The sequence below is a fragment of the Fusarium odoratissimum genome (assembly GCF_000260195.1).
Source record: "Fusarium odoratissimum NRRL 54006 unplaced genomic scaffold supercont1.4, whole genome shotgun sequence".
NCBI lineage: Eukaryota > Fungi > Ascomycota > Sordariomycetes > Hypocreales > Nectriaceae > Fusarium > Fusarium odoratissimum.
In genome coordinates, this window is record NW_022158690.1 from 1,277,702 (window position 1) to 1,299,907 (window position 22,206).

General features: G+C 48.3%; 7 protein-coding genes across 16 annotated transcripts; 4 read left to right on the forward strand and 3 right to left on the reverse strand.

The window, feature by feature from the left end:
* Positions 1–1,154: 1,154 nt before the first annotated feature.
* On the forward strand, positions 1,155–6,261 carry FOIG_03600 (uncharacterized protein). Of its 2 annotated transcripts, XM_031201544.1 has the most exons (3): positions 1,155–2,407; positions 2,637–3,100; positions 3,154–6,261. In XM_031201544.1, the coding sequence occupies exons 2-3, from the start codon at positions 2,794–2,796 to the stop codon at positions 5,820–5,822; spliced, it is 2,976 nt and encodes a 991-aa protein (XP_031069068.1). In that variant the 5' UTR covers positions 1,155–2,407; positions 2,637–2,793; the 3' UTR covers positions 5,823–6,261. The 2 variants fall into 2 exon arrangements, with proteins under 2 accessions (XP_031069068.1, XP_031069067.1); XM_031201543.1 differs by having other exon boundaries at positions 1,155–3,100.
* On the reverse strand, positions 1,217–1,835 carry FOIG_03601 (uncharacterized protein; the record flags this gene model as incomplete). The annotated part of the gene is made up of 2 exons (XM_031201545.1): positions 1,217–1,523; positions 1,636–1,835. The coding sequence occupies 2 exons, from the start codon at positions 1,833–1,835 to the stop codon at positions 1,217–1,219; spliced, it is 507 nt and encodes a 168-aa protein (XP_031069069.1).
* A 252-nt stretch (positions 6,262–6,513) lies between the features above and the next one.
* FOIG_03602 (prenylcysteine oxidase/farnesylcysteine lyase) lies at positions 6,514–8,691 on the forward strand. Of its 3 annotated transcripts, none has more exons than XM_031201547.1 (4): positions 6,514–6,666; positions 6,797–7,317; positions 7,366–7,461; positions 7,511–8,691. In XM_031201547.1, the coding sequence occupies exons 1-4, from the start codon at positions 6,570–6,572 to the stop codon at positions 8,444–8,446; spliced, it is 1,650 nt and encodes a 549-aa protein (XP_031069071.1). In that variant the 5' UTR covers positions 6,514–6,569; the 3' UTR covers positions 8,447–8,691. The 3 variants fall into 3 exon arrangements, with proteins under 3 accessions (XP_031069071.1, XP_031069070.1, XP_031069072.1); XM_031201548.1 differs by lacking the exon at positions 6,514–6,666 and adding an exon at positions 6,668–6,729; XM_031201546.1 differs by having other exon boundaries at positions 6,514–7,317; positions 7,511–8,685.
* A 284-nt stretch (positions 8,692–8,975) lies between these two features.
* Positions 8,976–12,540, forward strand: FOIG_03603 (uncharacterized protein). The gene is made up of 2 exons (XM_031201549.1): positions 8,976–9,497; positions 9,678–12,540. The coding sequence occupies exons 1-2, from the start codon at positions 9,479–9,481 to the stop codon at positions 12,086–12,088; spliced, it is 2,430 nt and encodes an 809-aa protein (XP_031069073.1). The 5' UTR covers positions 8,976–9,478; the 3' UTR covers positions 12,089–12,540.
* FOIG_03604 (alpha,alpha-trehalose-phosphate synthase) lies at positions 9,578–15,588 on the reverse strand. 5 transcript variants are annotated; one of them, XM_031201554.1, is made up of 4 exons: positions 14,973–15,065; positions 14,891–14,918; positions 13,961–14,531; positions 12,372–13,907 (listed from the first exon to the last, which is right to left on the reverse strand). In XM_031201554.1, exons 3-4 carry the CDS (start codon positions 14,268–14,270, stop codon positions 12,613–12,615), a joined length of 1,605 nt encoding a protein of 534 aa, XP_031069078.1. In that variant the 5' UTR covers positions 14,271–14,531; positions 14,891–14,918; positions 14,973–15,065; the 3' UTR covers positions 12,372–12,612. The 5 variants fall into 5 exon arrangements, with proteins under 5 accessions (XP_031069074.1, XP_031069075.1, XP_031069078.1 ...); XM_031201553.1 differs by having other exon boundaries at positions 13,961–14,613; positions 14,912–14,918; positions 14,973–15,029; XM_031201550.1 differs by having other exon boundaries at positions 9,578–13,907; positions 13,961–14,918; positions 14,973–15,588.
* Positions 15,589–16,692: 1,104 nt separating this feature from the next.
* Positions 16,693–19,728, forward strand: FOIG_03605 (uncharacterized protein). Of its 3 annotated transcripts, XM_031201557.1 has the most exons (5): positions 16,693–17,160; positions 17,219–17,418; positions 17,509–17,842; positions 17,893–18,662; positions 18,715–19,648. In XM_031201557.1, the coding sequence occupies exons 1-5, from the start codon at positions 16,798–16,800 to the stop codon at positions 18,947–18,949; spliced, it is 1,902 nt and encodes a 633-aa protein (XP_031069081.1). In that variant the 5' UTR covers positions 16,693–16,797; the 3' UTR covers positions 18,950–19,648. The 3 variants fall into 3 exon arrangements, with proteins under 3 accessions (XP_031069081.1, XP_031069079.1, XP_031069080.1); XM_031201555.1 differs by having other exon boundaries at positions 17,893–19,728; XM_031201556.1 differs by having other exon boundaries at positions 16,693–17,418; positions 17,893–19,728.
* A 447-nt stretch (positions 19,729–20,175) lies between these two features.
* FOIG_03606 (uncharacterized protein) lies at positions 20,176–22,193 on the reverse strand. Its single transcript, XM_031201558.1, has 2 exons — positions 21,358–22,193; positions 20,176–21,302 (listed from the first exon to the last, which is right to left on the reverse strand). The coding sequence occupies exon 1, from the start codon at positions 21,683–21,685 to the stop codon at positions 21,383–21,385; it is 303 nt and encodes a 100-aa protein (XP_031069082.1). The 5' UTR covers positions 21,686–22,193; the 3' UTR covers positions 20,176–21,302; positions 21,358–21,382.
* Positions 22,194–22,206: the final 13 nt, after the last annotated feature.

The following is a 22,206-nucleotide window of genomic DNA, read 5'->3' on the forward strand; positions in this document are numbered from 1 at the left end:
GTTAGCTTGCTGTGAACTGCAACAGGGAATTACTGTGCAGAGGCATCACGAAATTGAATGTCAAAAACTTGGAAAGAGTTTTGGGACGTGCATGGGCCTGTCAGTTATTAGGTACGCGTGGTCTCCAGCCAGAAACACCGCTAGTCCGGCTCCCCGGTGATTTGTGTCAGGATATCTCACACTCAACAGAGGGTATCGTGAGATGATAAGGTGAGGAAGTGCGAAATACTTGCTCGGGGGTCAGATAAGCAAGGAAACTGAAAGATAGCAATATAAAATGGCGATTGCAGATGTTTGCCTTTTAACATGGTATCGGGTTTGTTTGTGTTTGAGATGACTGGAGATCATTTTCCTGGCAGAGTTGAGTTTCGGGTATAGAGTGGGTATCTAGCAACCACCACAGCCCATATTCCTTGACTTTCGATAATTGGCCTGGTCTCTCGTTGACTCGAACTGTGTTGAAAGGGTTCAGAACCGCCGGTTCTTTTGGTGGTGTCTCGACAGAACAATGGGGCCATTTATGAGTCAAAGCCAATAAGAGATCAGGAGAGTTAACGCGTATCCAAGAAACTGAAGCTATTTAGGAGACAGCATGTGAGTTGATAGTCAGTTCGGTAAATGAAAAGCATCCGGCAAATGCACAATGTGCCAGGTTCTATTTAGCACCCGGCGGAAGTCTGGAAGCCTCCAAGCCAAATTGCCTTGGTCAAGCATGGACCGATGACAGACAAAAACCAAGATCAGCAGCCAGCTTTGACACAGAGGGTGAAAGAAAACAGGGCGACTCGCTTATTAGAAATTGTGGAAGACACTGGGCCTCACTTTTCTTTCATCCAACAATCTGATTCACTATTGGTCAAGATATGGTCTCTAGCCCCCGCACTCAGACAAAGCCGGGGCGTAAGCGAAGGCGACGGAGGTGACAAGTCAAAGGGGTGTGATCGTAATAAGATTCAACAGCGACCCTGAAAGTCTGCCCTGATATGAACCTGGTCCCTAGCGGGTCGCGGAATAAAAACATGAGCAGGTTGGCGTGGCCACTGAAGAAAGGAGTGAGCGAATTAGAGGTCCACACCATCAACTGGTGCACCGAGGCGCTAGTTGAGCCCGTTAGAGGAGGTCCCTGCTTTTGGCTTTTTCTGGGTCCGATGGTATCTGATCTCAATGCTTCTCCAACGACTTGGAAATCGGAGCAATAAGGGCTCGATCGATCATTCTAGCTCTTGCATCCTCGTCCCAGCCTGGCATCCTCGCTCAGCCCAACCTTTCCCCTCGCCGCCTTCGCCTTGTACTGCTCGTACCAACTGTGGATGGGTGCCGCCTCCGCGCCCCGGGACTCGGCTGCCCTGGCGGGTGCGCATGGATAGTACCTCACTGTCTCTCTACTGCACCAGGAGTGAAGGACAAAACTCTTCTGCCTCTGGTGGAGGCCCTGAATGCCCTCTTCCCACTGCCCACTGCCACTGTCTCGAATTTGCCCCCCGACTCGCCATCGGCCTTCAGCCTTAATAATAAGATTCCTCCTGTTAAGTATCCTTCCAAGACGGGTTTTCCGGTTTGTGGCTTGTTTACTCTTCTTGTTTTTTCAACTTGACTTGACTCCTGAGCTCTTCAGGCTCAGCTTGAACTCCTCACCAACCCCGATCCCGTTTTCTCGCCCAGACCTCCTCTGCCCCTTCAGCTCCGTGGAACGGTAGTAAGCAGTCGCTTCTCATACTTCCAGCTTCTTCACACCCATCGGCTTCAGTGCCACCTCGGTGCCACCCTGGTCTGTTCATATATCGACCGTTGGAATACCTGACTCCACCGCTTGCTCTCTCTTCTTTCCAACACATTTTAGCCCTTGAAGCTGTATTATCTTTCTGTTATTTCTGCACCGCATAGGCTTCCTGGCTTCACCACACGACACTCGAAGAGGCAACTTTTTTACTTGACCGGCATTCCGTATCAACACCTCACGCGAACGCGCCTCCGAGCCACTGACTCCAGTAATTCGCACAACGATCTGAATTCACAATCAAGCAACGAACTACAAGAAGTACTAAATCACAAAGTATTGCATTATTGCAAACCTGGTTCAAAACACACTGGGGCACCGACGAGGATTGGCACCTCGAACGATTTCTCTAGTGAATAAATCAAGCTTCCAGGAGCTTCCTCGTTGGACCAAAGATCACCATTGAACGACTGCGACTCTTTTTCGGGTGGATGCAACCTTTGTTTGTGGCCCGGCTTGACTGTGGAGATAAGTTCTGATTCGCGCCAACTCAACACCACCCACGCACATACAACGACGCTATTCGGAAAACTATCAATCAACGTCTTGTTGAATCGGAGAAATTTTGGGAGATTTGGCAGAGGAACACATAAGAAGGCTCCAATTGCCTTGAAGTAGTTTTTGGAAACGGTGAGTGTCCCAGAAACACCCGGTATATTCCCCTCCTGAGACAGTGTAACCTGCGTCTCATCATCTTTCGTCATTTGGCGATGAAGCCTCGATCGATCGATCGGTCCTCACCCCACAGCCAATAGGAGCTCGTCTCTGTCGTTTGTGAGAACCTTCATTGCTCATACCCTCCATCATCCCGCTGCTTCGTAAACCTATGGATTGTGCTAATGATTCCCCTGACGTTCAGGCTCTCAGCCCACTGCAAGGTGCTTCCAGGCCCTACGTCACGGATCGTCGGACCCTTAGGTCTATACCAGGACCCTTCTCGGCGACTATTTTCACGACATGCTTGCTGCTTCACAGTTCAGGAAATGCTAAACCATCCATCAATTTTATGAAAGACAATGCCACTTAACGAAACCACTTACCACGGAACGCAACCTCCGCCGTCTTCGTCCAAGACTGGCCATCCTCTCCCTCGGCGTACCTCTCCCGCGAACTCTGTCACCCTGCGCCATCACCGGCTAGCACAAGATGCATCAATCAAGGCCGGCCAGGGCTCAGGGCCTACTGTCAAGACAACTAAGACAGGATCACCTCGACGAAACTCATCAGGCGATAGTCATGAGACAGGCCAGAGCGATCCCAATACATGGTTTGACCAGTCAAATCAAAACCCAACGGCAACTTTCGACAGCAACGTCATGGAAGGTAAGAGCTAGTGTTAGAAATTGAATTGAGTAGGAGACTGATTGCGTTGGCAGTTGACCCCCCTTTCTTTCAAAAAGAGTCCGATTCTTCGAATGAAGAGAAAATTCACTACAATCACCAACTTGCCCCCCCTAAGCTCACCGCGGGACACAGCAGCAGTGCAGACGATTACAGAAGCGTTATCGATGATCTCACGGTAGAGATACAGAAGCTGAGGGAAGAGCTTAAGCGATATAAGAACACCGGTCCCGATATGCTCCGAAAGGAGAAGCTGTTCGAAATAAAGGTCCATGGACTGCCGAAAAAGAAGAAAAGAGAGTTGGAGGCGACGCTCCGAGATTTCGCTGCAAGTCTTGAGGGGTCCCCTAACGCGTCCTCGACACAGAACATAAAGAAGTCTCGACACGCTACTCGCGAAAAGATGTATTCTGGATCTGGATCGAAACATGCCTCATCTTCTTCAGGGTCAAATTTTCGCCCTGCCGACTCTGCATACGCCTCTATGTCAACCGGCGCCAATTCGGGAACGTCTTTGAGCCGTCCTAGCATGGGCTCCCAGGCCAAGTCGTCTGAGGCAGTTGAAAGTTACCTCCGTGATATCCCCGAAGGGTTATACCCGAGACACATGATTATGACGGAGAAAGAGAGAAAGAAGCTTGTTGTTCGCCGACTTGAACAATTATTCACAGGAAAGATCCGTGGGCGCCATGTGGTGAAGAAGCAGCCCGTGTTGCCGAGTGGAAGTTCTGCAGCTCTAGCACCAGTTGTCGCGGAGACACAGCCCACTATGTCAAACACATCAAATTCTATTCACGAACCACCAGCATTACAGACCAGCGGTAAAGAACCCACGAGAGAAGCTCGAATTCTTCCCCTTGAGCAGCAATCTGGTCACTCCGGCAAAAAGAGTCGATCTGCTGACAATGCCTCTGCCTCCAATTCCAATGGCGACAATACCGAGTCCGGTGGTAATGGCAACAGTACAGGGTCAGGCACAAACACTTCTCCTATGACGACCTTGCCCGAGCAACGGCCCACACGACCTCGTGATTTGGACCCTGACCGTGCCCAGGTTCCAGCCGAGAACATGGATTATATTCGCCATCTGGGCTTGGTACCTCCGGAGCTACTAGTTGAACAACATAGCGAGGATGTGCACCCTGATGCTGAGGGATGGGTTTATCTGAATTTGTTGTGCAATTTGGCTCAACTTCATATGATCAATGTGACGCCCGACTTTGTCCGTTCAGCTGTTTCGGGAATAAGCACAAAATTTCAGCTGTCGCCCGATGGCCGAAAGATTCGATGGCGAGGCGGAACAGAGGGAACAAGATTCAGCAGCGACAGCTCTGGATATAACTCCCAAAAGAGTCCATCTACAGACGACACCGAAGATGGAATGGAAAAGAAGCGCAAGCGTCAGAAAACTGAGCGTTCCACAGAGAACGAGTTCCAGTCTGGAAGCTCAAGCAAGAATGGCTTGAAGTTTGACCCGCAGCTTTGTGCTCCATCCGAAAGCTTCCATTACAAGCCCTTGTTCGCTCAGCAGGATTCATCGGGTGGTCAGACATCACTCGATGAAACCGTTTCTTCCTTTGGCCCCCCAGAGGAAAGCAATATTGGTGAATCGAGATGGGGGCTGAGTGGCTCAGGAGCCTCCAGTCGCAGAAAGCGCCGCCATGATGGTGCCATTATCTACTATAGCGGTGCCCCATTTTGCACGGATCTATCTGGAGATCCCGGAGATATGTCGCCAACGACGCAGATGCGCGCTTCTGGTCAGACTCAGACAGATCAAGATAACTTCAAGATCCCTCCATCACCTCTCCGACGAACAGATTCTGGTTCGTTCATCAACTATCGACCGTTGACCGATCGTGGGCCCTTGTCTAGTCAGCAAAGTACAGCGATGGATGTCGATAGTGAAGATCCACCAAGCCTGACCGACGATGCCGACGATGTAAGCGAGGTCGATCTGGACTTCACGTGGTCTGATAATGCGCAGTACATGCAGCACTTCCCCCTTGAGCCTTGCGGCTTAGGAGGAGTTTTACCTGAAGACCATTTCATGGTTGTTGTTTCAACCAAGCGACCTAAGCAAGATGATTTGTCTGCGTTACCGCAAGTTGGTGGTAGAAGGTTTAATGAAAACACGGATGGTATCATTCGGAGATTGGCGACTATGTCAACGTCCTCACCGGACTTGGGAGCTTCAAAATCGCTTCCTGCTACGCATTCTCTTCCCATTGAGATTGAATACATGTCAGGCCGTATCAAGCGGCTGACACCAGTTTCGCTGCCTCCCCCTGCAATCTTCTTTCCGCCGTTCAGCCCTTCTGAGTCTACAGCCGATGACGATTATGATGATTCGGACGATGTCGACATGTCTTCGTCCTTAAGAGAACTTATTGGCCAACGAACAGTGCAACGCCATTCAGATGGATATCCTGATGGCGTTGATCTTAGCAGTGGCGACGAAGAAGGTGATGAACCTGATGATTCGCCGAATCAGAATATTTATGACATCAATCGAGACCCAAAGGCGTTGCCAAATCGGCCCCGACAAGCCGCACGCCGTACCAGTAGCGCTGCTGCGGCTGCTGGCACTGCTCGGGGCGCAAGCAAGAGTAATAGCGCCAACCCGGCGCTTTCACATGAGAGTTCTGTTGATACTGCTGGAGCGATCGAAAGTGGTTACAGCAGTAGCGAGGAAAGCGCTTAATCTTCACCTGTTACTTCAGCCTACTTATTACATTTCATATTTCACGACTTGATTAGGAGTTACGGATTTCACGAATACGGAAGGCCAAAAAAAGATTTGTTGTACAGTCTTGTGTGATCTTCTTGACCTTCAGTCTCTGCTTTCACGGGAAGGTTGCATAATTTTGCATTTAGCTTGGCGTTTATGAGGATGGATAATGATTCCCTGGATAATCTTTGTTACGAGATGAAGGGTTGCGCAAAACGGCGTGGGCCTAGGTATGGATTATTTTCTGGATTCAACAAGGATGAATCACTAGGGAACTTAGTGGCACATTGAGATACCAAATTTATTGTTGAAACACTATTCTGTTGTCTTGATACCCGTTGCACGCTACTTCTTATGAACGCGGATTGATTTCAGCCGGGCGCCGGTACTGACAGCGCGCCTTGACTTGTGAACGATGCCATCCATGATTTACTAAAACCAGTCTTTGAAACAATGCGATTATTCGGGCTGCGAATGTAAGCAATCAGACCAAAACCGGTTCTCGTTCCTTTGTATAGGGGACTACCCATCAGGTACTGCTTATTTCCATGCGGATTTAGAGTTGTCTGGACACATTGTTTATCTGTCCTTCCCTAGAGCCAACGGCTTCTGAGTCACGTGAATGGACGCTCACGTCTCACTTGGGACATCATTCGATTTCTCCCATCGAAATACTCGAGGCGACCTGGATTCTACACATTCATCTCATTATCGTGAAACATGATGACTTTAACCAGCATGTTACATTTGGCTCTCCTCGGCGCCCTCGCAAGTGTCCTGTGTAGAGCAGAAGATGTTCACAACGTCGCCATCATTGGTTCGTAGTTGATTTCGGTATTTTAGAGACATGTTTAGAACACAAACCCTAAGTGCTACAGATGTATTCCTTCACAATGTTGCCGATCAATCTCTATATCAGGCCGGGCATGTACTAACTTGGAGTGTAGGGGCTGGAGCTGCTGGGTCGTCAGCAGCCTTCCATCTGTGGCAATATGCTATAGAAGAGGATATTGCTATTAATATCACTATCTTTGAAAAGACGGATCGCATTGGAGGCCGTACATTGACAGTCCCTGCGTATAATGACCCTTCTCTGCCCATCGAGCTCGGCGCGTCTATCTTTGTTGGCGCCAATCATATTCTTGCCAACGCCAGTGAACGCTACCATCTCCCAGTGAGCGACCCCCACCGTCTCGCGAGGGATGATATGACTGTTATATGGGATGGCTACGAGTTCGTCTTCCAGACGACCGAGGGGTCTTGGGCATGGTGGGATCTGGCCAAGATGTTTTGGAGATATGGGCTCGCACCCTACAGGTCCAAACAAATCGTGGATGCCATGATCGAACATTTCCTCAAGTTATACGAAGCCCCTTACTTTCCTTTCAAGTCGCTCACTCAGAGAGCCGAACAATTGGGATGGAACGAGATTACAAGTATAACGGGAGAGCAGATGTTAAAGCAAAACGTAAGTTCAAACTGTTCAATTGAAAAGAGGTGATGGCTAACTGGACAGGAAATTGATCCTCGTTTCGCCCGTGAGATCTTACAGGTTGGCACACGTGTCAACTATGCTTCAAACTTGGCTTATATCCATGGTCTGGAGACTCTAGTGAGTGGAAGATATGACCCCTTGCATGCTTCTTGCCTAACTACGATAGGTTTCGTTGGCAACCGACAACGCGATGTCTGTGGAGAGCGGCAACTGGCGTATCTTTGAGCATATGGTGATAGAGAGCGGAGCTTCTATCTCTCGCAACACGACCGTGGCTTCAATCGAAAAAGTCCAAAAGAAAACGCGGTCATCTTCGTCAGTGTATGTCATCACAACGAAAGATGCGAGTTCAAAAAACGACACTTCGAAAGAATATGATGTCGAGTTTGATAATGTCATCATCGCCAACCCCTGGCAGTTCAGTAACATAAAAGCTGGAGAGGATGTTCTCGATCGCAAAATCGATGAGATCCCCTATACTAAACTGCATGTTACACTCTTTGCATCACCTTTGGGGCTTAGTCCCGAATTCTTTGGCTTGAAGACCGGAAGCAAAGCGCCCGCTACCGTCTACACTACTCTTGGTGAAGACGAAGAACCGGGGAAAGGGGCCGACGGAGTCGGACGTACTGGCTTCTACTCTATTAGCACATTGAAATATGTCGTCAACCCTAAGACAGGTCAGAAGGAGCGTGTCTATAAGATCTTCTCGCCCACACCCGTCACTGCCGATTTCCTCACACGTCTTTTGGGCACCGACATCCCAGACTCTGTGATTTCTGGAAAGTTACAGGATGATGCAAGTACTTCCAATCCTATCTCTTGGTATCATCCTCACTGGTTCAACTCTTACCCTATTGAACTCCCTCGTGTCACATTTGAGGACCCTCTTATCGGTGAGGGTGTATACTACACGTCTGGTATTGAGAGCTTCGTGTCATGCATGGAAACCAGTGCTTTGATGGGCAAGAATGTGGCCCGGTTGGCTGTAGATAAATTTGCTGGTATTTCTCGCCCGGAACCACCTAATGAATGGGAGGGATATGAAGCCGGTGACGAAGAGAAGCGAGGCATTCGTGTTCAGGCTGAAAGTGAACTTTGATCGAAGCAAGGATGTATACATTTGCCTAATCATTGTTGGAGATCTTTTATGTGCACCATCTTAGGACAACTGGCTGGAAGGCACATACGGGAAATTCTATGGTAAACTATTGTTATGCGTTTGGTGATATTGAATCAAGATTTATCTCACTAGTATTACTAGCAGTTGACGTAGCCAACCAACGTTGTCGTGAATCGCAGTTCAATTATCTGTGTTTATGTGGTCATTTATGTTAAATAGCTCGATAAAGAATCTTGTTATTCTTATGAACAAACCACGATGCCAGGGATAACTAGTCTCAAGGCCCCTAAATTCATACTGAGCATCCCTAGGTCCTTTTTTCTTTTTCGCTTAGAATGGAGGTCTCGAGCTTTCTCGCTTCCCCAAGCCAATCTTCTCCTAATCCTCCTTCACCTGTAACTATTCCCAAATACCCCTGGTCCACTAGCCTCAGTGGCGCACGTCAGTTGTGGCAAACTTCCAATGACCCCTCCTTCTTCACCCCTCCCACCCAGGTTTCTTCAAAGTACACAAAGAAAAAAGGCGGGAGGCAGTCACAGCCTTTTTCTCATACAGTACTTCCTCCATGTTATGACGCACTTCGTCCTCCTTACACGCTCAAGCTTGATCCTGCCTAAGCTGTTGGTCCAGTCAATCCCGGCCGCCTTTGGTGCAATTTCCATTTCCTTTTACTGTCACAAGACAACGCGGGAGCTACCTACCGTGCCTAAAGAAATACCGAAGGTGCCTTAGTGAGCGAATGGGAAGGTGCTTGGTCTGGTTCTGCCTGTTCCTGCTCTGGTGTCTTGTCACGTCACAACTTTTTTATTTGTTTGTCGTGTACCGACAGCATCGTCGACTTTCGCCTTCCTCCTTTTCTAATCTTTCATCCTAGCCTTAGGGAGATACTCGCCACGACTCCCTGATTCCACGCCAACAACAATAACACCAGCCGTGCAAGTGTCGCATCACACACTTTCTTTCTATCTTTGCCCTATTCCTTCTTTCCTCTGTTGAAAGCCCAGGGTCAGCATGTTCGCCTTACGAGGAAGTAAGTGACTGCCCCGCATCATCCCTGCTCCCACCTTACAACCAACATCTACATTTTGAGCATAAAGACGAACAGCCTCGCTGCTTTGTGCCTTATCTCTTCCACCACTTCTGCATCTCCCCCCTTCTGCTGCGCCGTTTTTCATTCTCGTGCAAGTCTACTAACGCTATCGTTCTCAAGTCGGCAAACTGATATTCGGCTCAAGCACGCAGGAGGCATTGATCGAGCTTCCACAGGGACAGCTCTACCTTGTTCGACCCTTATCTCCTAAGGGCTATTCCGAACTCATTTTTCGAGACTCGGCTATCCGCATTCGACGCACAAACCAGGAGTTCCAGTACCAGCTTGTTGTTCAACGCGTCTTTGAAGAAGGTGAGGCAGAGCTTCTTGCCGAAGAAGAGGGTGAAGACGCCGAAATCGACGCCCTCGCATCTGAGAAAGACGAGAAGACCTTCCTACTCGACGAAGCTCTGTCTTTTCGTTCCGAGATTCGAGAGAGTGGTGACAAAGTTCTTGCTTGGAAGGATTTAAGCGGTGATACTGGTGACCTCTTCCAGTTCGTTTGCGACCCTTCTGTTACATCATCCCAGGTACAGCAGTTTGTGCAAGTTGCTCAGCAGTGCCAATACGAGCGCAAGTATCGCAAATCGCATTCTACAGCAACTGCCTCCGACCTTCAGCAGTTCGAATTTGAAGAAGAGGACCCGATACCGCCTGCTAGTCCCCTGCATAGCCCAACTTTAGCTCGATCTATCGAATCTGTCGACGATATGTTATCTAAGACCCAAGCAAATTCCGCTGCTAAGCGTGAGCCTGCCTTCGTCCCAGAACAGGAAATTGAAGCCCCGGTCCTGACTGGTCCGGACGCTAGCAACCCTCCCGAGGCTCTGGAAATATATGCCGCTGTTGTGGCTGAACTCCATGTTTTTGACCCTCAGCCTGGTCATTTCGCTCTCGTTGATGATTCTGTCATTGCTCAAGTCTCAGAAGTTGGAAAATGGGAATACTGGCTCCAGATTGAGTCGAACGATAAGGCGTATCTGGGTACTCCTGTCGTCGCTGACTTCAACCCTGTCTTCGATTTTGAATATCTCTCCTTCGTCTTCAACCATTTCAGCAGTGATGGAACTGCACGATCATGGCTTCTCAGATTTAAGGATCAGCCCACCCTGGAAAAGTTCCAAGAAGCGATTATGCAAGCCATTTGGGAGAAGCTGAACGAGACCAAGTGGACGAAGATGCAAGACAAAGAACGCGAGTATGTTCTTGACGCATTTGGCGACCTAACTATGGAAGATGCGCCTTCCACAGAGGAAGAGGAGGAGGAGGAGGAAGAAGAAGAAGAAGAGCTAGAGGATGATCGCGCGCAAGAGGAGGAGTACGACACAGATGAGGAGAACGATAGTAGCTTCCCCAAGAACGCTGATGGTGAGGTCAACTCACAATTGGCTGTTGGTTACAAGCATGACCGCTCATTCGTCGTTCGCGGCTCCAAGATCGGTGTATTCAAACATACACCCAACAATCACCTCGAATTCTCCACGAACATTTCCAAAGTCACAACTCCTTCAGGCAAACTCATGAACCCGAAGAAAGTCATGCTGCATAGCGAGGATCGAGATCTCATCTTACAGAATGAGATAGATCCCAACAAGCTCTATCGTATGGACCTTGAGTATGGAAAGGTCGTGGATGAGTGGAACGTTCACGATGACATCCCCGTTGTCACATTTGCCCCCGAGAACAAGTTTGCGCAGATGACTTCTGAACAGACCTTCCTGGGTGTCTCAAACAACGCTCTTTACCGAGTTGACCCCCGTCTGTCCGGCAACAAGCTTGTTGATGCTGATATGAAGCAATATGCCTCGAAGAACGACTTCTCTGCCCTCGCAACTACTGAAAAGGGCTATATTGCTGTTGCAAGTAATAAGGGTGACATTCGTCTCTTTGACCGGCTCGGCATTCGAGCCAAGACACAGCTTCCTGCGCTTGGTGACCCCATCACTGGTATTGACGTTTCTGCCGATGGCCGGTGGATCTTGGGGACAACCAAGAACTACATCCTGCTGGTTGACGCCCAACAGAAGTCTGGAAAGAACGAGGGTAAGCTTGGTTTCGAGAAGCCTTTCGCTGCCAATGATAAACCGCATCCTCGACGACTCGCCCTTAGCCCTGAGCATGTGGCCCAGTTCTACCACGAGACTGGAAAACCGGTTCATTTTACTCCTGCCAAATTCAATACTGGAGAAGGTGCAGAGGAGACAAGCATCATCACTGCAACCGGTCCCTACATCATCGAATGGAACCTGAAGCGAATACTTCAGGGTATAAAGGCAGCTTATAAAATTAAGCGTTATGAAGAGGAGGTCAAAGCGGACGACTTCAAATACGGCTCGGACAAGAACGTCATTGTTGCTTTGCCCAACGAAGTAAACATGGTCGCAAAACAAAGTCTAAGGAAACCTACCCGCGAGAGCATCATTGGTAACGTTCGACTGAGTGATTCGCGTCGAGGTTCTGGACGCATCGGGACCCGAGACAGTGGCCGATACAAACTTGGAAAGGACGATATTGTCAATGCACCTTATTGAGTGGAAGAGATTGTCACTTGCGTAATTGCGGTTGATTCGGCAAATTAGGGTAGTACTTCGAAGTGTTACGACTTCATGATGAGATCCGAGACGGAGTTTTGGTGGACTTTGGAATTTGTAATGTATGGGTTTCATAACCTGTATGGTCTCTTTTTGTTTAGATACCATCTGCTGATGCATTTGCATCGCAATCAACGCACTTTATCATCTTCGGGCCCATGGTAGCTTACATTCGCCCACGGCATTGATACTCTAGGTTACCATGCGCAGAAATGGAAAGAGTCCCACCAACAGAGGATTCTTTTACCTACGCACACATGATTCAATGACAAGAACTCAGATCCAAATGAACATTTAAACCTAGTCGAGACACTCAGAAACAAGGTCGATGACTTCATCAAGATATTTTTTTATTATAGCAAAAGAAAAACAGTTTATAATGAGATCCCAAATCATGACCGCTTGAACCCAAACCGTGAACTCGTTCTTGCACACCAATATCCTTCCCTGCTACAAGACAATTTTTATTGAGAAGGCTCTGTCTGTGAATCGGCTTCCTTCTTCTCGTCAATAGTTAATAGTTCCTCGGCTTTCTTCTCAAGATCAGCGACAGCCTGTTGAGCTTTCTGCTCCAGTCCGATTACAGCCCCAGAGACGTTGCGCAGAGTCTTGGGCTGAGAACCCTCAGTGCTAAGACGAGTCATTTCAGAGACAAAGCTAGCACCCCACCAAGCACTTGTATACTTGAAAACATAACGTTCGAGCTTCTTGTAGTTGGCTTCACGTTGTTCAGGGCTCATGGTAACGGCGTCATGTAAAGCATTGGCAAGCTCTTCTGTGTTCCAAGGATTGACGATGAGACTGCCATTGAGTGATTGAGCAGCACCTGTGAATTCGCTCAGAATCATGACGCCGTGGTTCTTCTGTTGTGTCGCAATGTATTCGTAAGACACCAAGTTCATACCGTCTCGAGTGGATGAGACCAAACAGACGTCAGATACGGCATACAGGGCAGTAAGCTCGTCAAAAGTGACGGATTGATGGAGGAAGTGAATGGGCATAAACTCAATGGTACCAAACTTTCCGTTGATACGGCCGACCAGTTCGTTAACCACGGCACGAAGATTCTGATACTCTTCGACGTCTTGTCGCGAAGGAACAGCAACCTGAACCAGGACGATTTTACCAATCCATTCCGGATGTTCAGTTAGGAACACTTCGAGAGCGTGCAGTTTCTGAGGAACACCCTTGATGTAATCTAAGCGATCGACTCCAACGACGAGCTTGACACCTTCGAACTTTCGGCTGAGTGCAGCGATACGTTCCTGCACTTTTGGCTTCTTCAGTCCTTCAACGAAGTTGTCGGGATCGATTCCAATGGGGAAGGCGCCAACTGTCACAAAACGGCCATTCCAATCGACACCATTGGGGGTCGTGGGACACTCGAGAATGCGGGAGCAACTGCTAAGGAAGTGACGAGCGTAGTCGTATGTATGGAATCCGATAAGGTCGCAGTCAAGAAGTCCAGTAAGGAGTGCTTCTCTGACAGGCAGGATCCTGTAAATTTCACTACTGGGGAATGGTGTATGGAGGAAGAAGCCAATCTTGACATTCTTTTTCGATTCGCCGATCTCCTCACGGAGCATTTGAGGGAGGAGCATCAGATGGTAGTCATGAACCCAAATAAGGTCACCATCCTGCACGTCCTTGATAACGGTCTTGGCGAAGAGGCGGTTGACTTCTTGATATGCGGCCCAAGCGGACTCGTCGAATGTAATCTCACCAGGGTGGTAATGGAAAAGAGGCCAAAGAATTGAGTCTGCAAGTATCATGTCAGGAACATTCTTATAGTGTCAAAATCGTGCTACTTACTAGAAAACCCATTGTAATGTCTGTCGGCAAGCTCATCGTCGATAAAAACCGGGTGCGCGCCGTACTCGTCTTTCAGTCGTTGCTTCATACCCTCGACTTCGTTGTCGGGGACCTCGAGACCTGGCCAACCATACCACTGGAAGCTGGTGGTTTTGCTGAGACCACTGAGACCCGTGACAAGACCTCCAGAAGACATGGAAAATGAATAGCTACCATCCTCGGATCGCTTAATTGTAATGGGCAATCGATTGGAGAGCAGCAACAGGCGGCCTGGGGCAGCTTGGCCATTCTCATCGACAGCACCGGGCATAATGACGGTATTGGAAGAAATAATCTCAAACAGGGAGATTTGGGATATTGAAAGGTTGAAAGAAGATAACTTGAGAAAGAAAAAAGTCGGAGTGTAGTCGGCCTCGTCGCGGTTCTTTGTGGTCGATGGCCGATGATCGATTATCGATTGTGGAGGGGCAGGGAATTGACCTGGCAGCTGGTTTAGAGCCGAGAGGCGTAGATCCCCAGTAGTGGAGTTAGTGTAAGGAGCTTTGGGCTGTTGAGTAGCGAAACGATGACGCTATTGCGCGTAAGGTCAGTCGATTTATTGGAGAAGAGCGTGGTAAGCGGAGACGGTAAGTAATTGAAGAAACAAGGACTTTCTGTTGATATCAAAAGTCAGATTTGTCTGCAACTGTTGAGGAGCAGTAGAGCGAGTCGATCTAACGAAAATCAATAAGATCGTGCTACGAATGAGAAGTTGAGAGAAGTTAGAGGGGAGAGATCAGGTTCCAGTAAGACAACAGAAGAATATCGCAGAAACTGGTCAGAAGCATGGATGGGGCTGAGGGGCATAAGAAGAAATGGCAAGTGAGGGGCATTTGACACCTGCCCGCAAGCAGTCGTCAGTAGGTTAGTAGTTATACCTACCCACCCTACCGAGCAGCCCTTATTATTTACCTTGTGCCTGATTTTGATAATACCTTAGTTCATGAGTTGGAGAGTGCGCTAACAAACTTACGATTCACTTTAACATGTGCAAATTCGTGCAAATTCGTGCAAATTCGTAGTAACATGGGAGACGAACAACATGAGATCAACAACTCGTTCTCTCGTGCTCCTCTTTATTTCAATCACCACATACCTGATCTGATCTCATTGCAATATGTAATGTCTCATGCTTTCTTTTCCCTTAGTAGGTATTATCCCGCAAGCCGATAGCTTCCGCCTGCCGGTTGTCCTCTATTCGCTGAGATCGAGATCCGGGCCGTTTACTTCAAGATGAGAATGGAGTGGAGGGAGGCATTTACACGGGCCGGGTCGCTATCGCCAAAGGAAAACACCACTGGACACCCAACACCATCCTACGCCTGTCAATCACCCACGAGGCATCGACTTTCGTGGACAGTAACAATGAGAAGAGTGCCAGCAACGAATCGAGAGGTCCGGATGTGAATTAGCTCTCCACTTCTATACATCTGCCTATTAGTGCTTCTAAAGTCTGTATTGCTTGAACCGAGGGCAGCCCGGAGGTGTTTCCGGAGACGGGGTCGATTCATTGGCCACTATGCGGGCATTACGGACATTGTCTTTGTTCTCGATTTTTTAAGGTATCAATACTAAGGAATTCAGTAAATGGCAAAAACCGGTCAAGAGTGTGCGGGTCTCCACATCTGTGATACAAAGCTTGATTCTGTGACTCCATAAACAGCCAGCCCAGCCAGCTGTAGTGATGGAAAAGTGACGCATTCAGGGCACTCTTCGTCTGGGTTCCATCAGATAGATTACAAGGCCCAAGTACTAGATTGCCTGCCGCTGGTTTTCACGAAGTGGGCTTTATCACTACACACAGGCCAATCAACCAATTGATAATAGGGACAAGGCCATGTTTTATCCTTGATAGGGTTCATCGGCCGGACCAGAACGTCCTGAACTTCTGTCATCTTCAAAGATAAAGCGCGAAAACAAGAGAATTGATGGGAGCCTGAACCCAGACCCATCACTGGGTTACAGCCATCCTCCCGTCTCAAATCGGCGAGGTTTGCATAGCCGTCGGCCCGGTAGCCGCAACTAAATTGCTCCAATACCTAGGTATTCTTGGTCCAAGTATGAGTGTCTGGGAACCGTAGCTGCTTTCGATAAACATTTCCTCATCGTGTTATCTACTCGACTATAAAGACTGTTTGGTGATCCGTAACAATCAATAACTTACAGGCATGCTGCGATGATGAGTCTAGGTCTGGGGGTGGGCGGGCAATGTTAGAATCAAACAAGTTAAGCTTACCTCGGGCGTTTGGCATAGGTAAACATATATGAAAGGAATCTCCCAGTCTGAATTTTCTTCGTCTGCGCCAAAACTATATGATTGTAGATATCTATGAGGCACTAATATGTAGTGTGTCAATCTTGGATTTTGACCTCTTGACCTCACCAAGCTTGGGTTTTATGGAGAAGAGAGCATTCCATGACTTCAAGTGTGGGAGTTAGACATTTTATCCTTTCACATAATGGAGGTAAATATATACATTAGACATAACCGCGACTCCTTTACTCAAATATATGGCATATAGAGGCAAAGAAATAAATTAGATATTTTTACCTCCTTCTAAATGTATCTTAAAAAAGTGCATTCTGAACTTTCCCACCCGTAGTTATCATTCTCACTCTAGCAACTACCATGTTACTAACCTAGACTACTAACTTTACCCCATAACGCGCAGCAGACTGAAATCTTATCTTATCGATAAGCGCAACTAAATCTAGGAATTTTTCTAGAATCAACACTGCATCGCGACATTAGGCACAGCTACCAACTGCACGCGCAACGTGCATCACCTGTCGCAAACATGGAGCAATCTCAAGACTTCAAATCGCTTCAGGAAAGTGTCCAGAAGTCACTTATTTCCACAATCAAGACTGTGAACCGAATCGCCGCCGAAGACCTAAGTTTCCAGCGTACAGTCAACCCTAGCGTCGGCCAACTACTCGAAGATCGAACTTCGCGGATCCTCGAACTCTCTACACAACTTCTCCTGACTGCCGGTAAGGCATGTGGTGTCAAGGCGCCCAAGCTTGAAGATGTGGAAGACATCGAGATGAAATGGAGGGGCGTCGTCGATGTTGTCGATTCATCACTCGAGAAGGCCGACACAGCCTTGGATGAGTACACAGGGCTTGTCAAGAGAAAGGAGCCACCCTTACCTGATCCTGTATGTCAAATATACTTTTTTTTTTTTTTTTTTGGAGTACTACAGCTAATTCACACAGGCGAACAAGTCCAAGAAGCCCAAGTCCACGAACAAGGTTATCCGAAATGCCAATATGACCAAGCCTCAACTCCTTTTCGAACGAAAGCCCGACAACTTTGCTCCTGCTCCATGGAAACCGATGCTTACGTCGAAACCAAATGCCAAGTTGTCTTTAGAGGAAAGCCTCAACGTCGTCCCTAATGAAGCTGGCACACCACAGTATGTCCGCCATATCCAAAACAATTCTTCATGAATCGTTTGCGATTTCAGACCACTGGTGATAGTCAAATACTAATCTTCGCTTTACAGATACCAACACCCCTATGAACACGAAATTGTCCGTATGTCATATCCGAAACGAGTCTTCAAGGAATCCGAACCCATCATGTACCAGCCGGTCGAAACAACCGAGGCGACTTTTGTCGACACATACGAGGGCGTTCTGGAGATGCTGGAGGAACTGAAGGGTGCCAAGGAGATTGCGATAGATCTGGAACACCACGATTTTAGGTCCTATGTTGGACTTGTGTCGCTCATGCAAATCAGCACGCGAGAGAAGGACTGGATCGTAGATACTCTACAACCCTGGCGCCATAAACTTGAGGTTCTGAACCAAGTTTTCACCGATCCCAATGTGGTCAAGGTATGCCTCCTTAGTCCGAGCAGTAAAAACTATAACTAACACATCAAAAGGTCTTCCATGGTGCATACATGGACATGGTTTGGCTTCAGCGAGATTTGGGACTGTATGTGAATGGTCTCTTCGATACCTTCTTTGCGTGCGAGCAACTCCACTATCCAGCCAAGAGCTTAGCCTACCTGTTGTCTAAGTTCGTCGACTTTGATGCAGACAAGCAGTATCAATTGGCCGACTGGAGGATACGGCCACTGCCCGAGGAGATGATGTACTATGCTCGGTCCGACACCCACTACTTGCTCTACATCTACGATCGGGTACGAAACGAGCTTGTTGCTGCCTCGGATAGAGGTGATGTTGATAAAGACTACATTGGCCGGGCTGTGGAGAAATCAAAGGAACAGTCACTTTCCCGCTACGAACATCCCGGTTACGATGAAGAGACTGGTGAAGGCTCTCGTGGCTGGTATGGGTATATCTTTAAGAACTCGCACTTAGCATTCGATAGCGAACAATTTGCTGTCTTCAGAGCCTTGTGGAAGTGGAGAGATAACACTGCCAGGAAAGAGGACGAGAGTACCAACTACGTTCTTAGCACCAGGGATATCACAGAGATCGCCCGAATCAACCCGCCTGACGCAAAGGCCTTACACAGCTTGTTACCCCTGAATGCGTCTCTAGCACGACCGCGTTTCAACGAGATCTGGGAACAAATTAAAGAGACCAAGGCAAAGGGTGGACTCAGCTTGCTTCACTTCTTTACCTCGATGGCACCGGATAGCGTGAGAAAGAATGGCATGCCTATTGCAGCTAGGAAAACTACAAAGTTACCGGACCTTGATGGAGAGGTCACGGTCAGTAGGCTGACTCGGTCGCAGTTATTTGGCGATATGCCGATCAGCTCTAAATGGGATCCTTCAACGCGACCAACCGAAACTGAGGAGGAACTTATTCCGTTCCCTTGGCAGAGATTCATACAACAAGGCTCGATTAAAGGAGACGTTCAACACGATACAGCCGCCGAAGAGGTCAATGTCTCTGAGCAGACAGATACTGTGGAGAGTGCAGTTGGCAATGCTGAGGTTGAAGAGGCTGACGAAGAGTTTACGTTGAGGAGGGGTCAGAAGCGAAAGTCGCAAGCGATTGAAGAATCCGAGCCAAGTGAAGAGGACACGGATCCATCACAATATGATAGTGATGAGGAGATGCAAGAGGGTGGTGGAGTCATCGCTGTCGAAGATGAACCCTCCCAAAAAGCGTCCAGGAGTGCTCGCCGCAAGCTTCGCAAGGCAGAGGAGAAGAAGGCTGAAGAAGAGCGACTCCGACGACAAGAAGTGAAGAAGGTTCGCAAAGCTCAGAAGAAGCAGAAGAAACAGGACGACAAGACCAAGAAGTTTGACGCAGTGCCTTTCGACTATAGCAAGGCTACATCGGTGCTCCATTCAAACAGGGAATCTAATGGTGGACAGGCAGACGGAAAGGGCAAGAAGAAGGTTTTCGACCCCTACTCGAAGTCTGCGGACACGGACATCAAGGGAGCACGCAAAGCGCCCCCAGTGAGAGGAGAGCGAAGTGCAACATTCAAGAATTAACTTCAGGGTGTCGGATGCCGGGTAACCATGGCGAAATCAGGAGTTTTGGGTCCTAGACTACGGCATAGGGAGGCTCGGCTTTTAGTCAGTAGCTTAATAATTATGCCTTCATTCGCTGCTGTTTAAAATTTTCATTCTGGGATTGCTATTCTCCCTCAGCTGAACTTTTGTACAGCCATGTCGACCATTCCGCAACTTGATAAAGCTAACTATTTTCGACGTCTACAAGTTGGTGAGTACGCATATACTAGGATTTTCCTGATAAATCTACTTTAGTACAGCTTATATATTAAACACATGATTTATGAAACAACAGCCGGTACCTCATTTATCTTTTCATGTCAGTAGCTATTCTAGCCTCTATCACTATTGGTTTGGGAAAGTTACACTGCACGTCAGACCATGGTGTATCTAATGCGTCCTTCCCTTACTTGGTGATGATAATAATAATACTAGCTGCGGACTTAATTCTAAAAAAGAGGTTTCTTCTCATTCCCTTCGACCAGCAGTCACCATCTTATGTCAATCCCCTAACTAGGTCTATAATACAGAGAATGTTTTCTTTTGATTGTCGAACCACACTAGCATCAATAGCCACAGTCGAGGGTACATCGACGATCGAACAGGGTATAAACTCCGAGACGGTACCTAGTAGGCAGCCGTCTCGCATTATTATACTGGAGACTGTATGCACGAATAAAACCTGAATTGTTGGCTATCGAAGCACTTGGACATAAAAAATCGAATGATGGGGACAAGGTGTTCACCCTGCGAAACCCGATTGAACATCCAATGCCTGCCTTCGGGGACACGATACGGTAATGCAGCTCCACTACGGAAGGGAGGCAAATGTTACCCGTACCCTAATTACCCCGGATTTTCCACTTTCCCCGCTTTGAATGGCTTCTGACTGTAATGACTGCCGACTTTAATGCAAATAATATTTAGAATTGTCGCGCGAGAAATCATATAAACCATTGTAGTGGGCAATAGCAAATTAGAAGCTATTCGCAACAACATAGTTTCACAAGCTAAAATATCTAAAATGGCAACCGTAGGCTAGAATGTCCTTTCCCCTTGCGCTTTGACAAATCACAACCACTACGCGTCCATTTGGGTTCTGCTGACGGCTTGGATGATGGTCGATGGCACCCCAACGTCCAAGGAACGCGGCGTGGATGGGTGGTAATGGCCAATCGCAGGAAACGGGAAGGTGCCATCCAGAGGCTGTTCCTGCCAAATGCAGGAGACCCTATTCGGCTGATTGCCCCCTTCATCTCTTGCACGGCAGCCACGGCGTTGACTTCCCCTCATTTTGTGACTCGGATAATCTCACTCTGTCACCGTGGCATTACTCAAAACCTGGCTTTGTCAATAACAATAGGACCAACCCTTGAACCCCCTACTCTGCTTCTTCTTTGCCTTCTGCATCTTTGTCCTCGTCTTGCCGCTTCTTCCGCCAACCCAGTTTCGCTCCATTTCACACAAGGCACGATGAGAAGAACGCCGACATCAAATGTCTCAAGCACACGCACACCATTGCCGTCGTCTGCATCCGCTGTCTCCTGAGCAAGTCATGGTTTCGGAATCACGTCGATGATGTGGCCTATGCCTTGAGAGTGGTAAGTGGCCAGGCAAGACCGGCAGGTCATGTGATTCCAAGTGAGGGGAAAGAGACGGGATGAAACCCAAGATGCAGCATTCACATCTCTTTCTTCCCTCTGATTTCTTTCTTGTTGGTGTTGTTGATTCCCAAGTCGTTATGCCCGTATTGAGTTTCGTTGTGGCCCTTGAGCGACCTATACCAGCAAGAATGACACCAATCCTTCGACAACGGTGGAGTCGAGTGGGCCTGAGCCAAAGCACACGATAATCTATAAAGTAAGTCAAAGCAGGACCTCAGAGATGAATGGTCCCGTCGCGGCATACTAACATATAGACAGACAGAGGCGTATCATCTCCCAGAGAGTTCACCAAGGCCTTTTGATTCTGTATCCAGGTTTGTGATGAAGTTCTCTTCTTCCATACTCCCACCAAAGCCCGAACCTCCCTGCTTTTTCAGTACAAGCAAACGGGGAGAGAAATGAGCCCTATGTGCGTGTCGACGGCAAAAAACACATTTAGTCCTCGACGCCGGTACATTTTCGACATATACCCCAATCCTCCGATCCATACTGGGCCGTCCCCAATGTCGCTGTTCACTTGAACCCGTTCTCACCACTGTCCCCGGAGTTCCCTGGCATGTCGTCGTTCGCATCGTCTGCTGTTCAACCTGCCCAAGCCTTCCGAGCCCGGAAAGTGTTTATGGCCCCATAATCAACCGTCGATACCAACTCGTTTGTGCAACACATCGCGCGTCCAGATGTCGTCTAATTCACATATTGGTGCTCACTCGAGCTCGTGGGATCATTTCGTTCGAGACGCCGCCCTGGCCGTCCTCGAAACCTCGACTTTGTTTGATTGAAGAATCTTGCATAGGACCCCGTCGGCTATAGCCTCGTTCGTTTCGTCGAAACTGTTGTCAGTGCCCCGTGGTGCAACTGGTCAGACTACAATGGTTGAACTTTTAGCAATACTCATGGAGATCATGCTACTCGATGGCAGTCAAAGCCTTCCCGCCAAACCCATCGGAAGTGGTATGTTGACTGTCCTGGAGCTTGAAAACATTGCATCTTGACCAGTATTCCCAGCGATCACTTCAGACCAGCTCGTGACATTGTCGTCAGGTGGATTTGCGTTTCTTTACATACCCTCTCAGCAGCTCCACTATCAAATCCC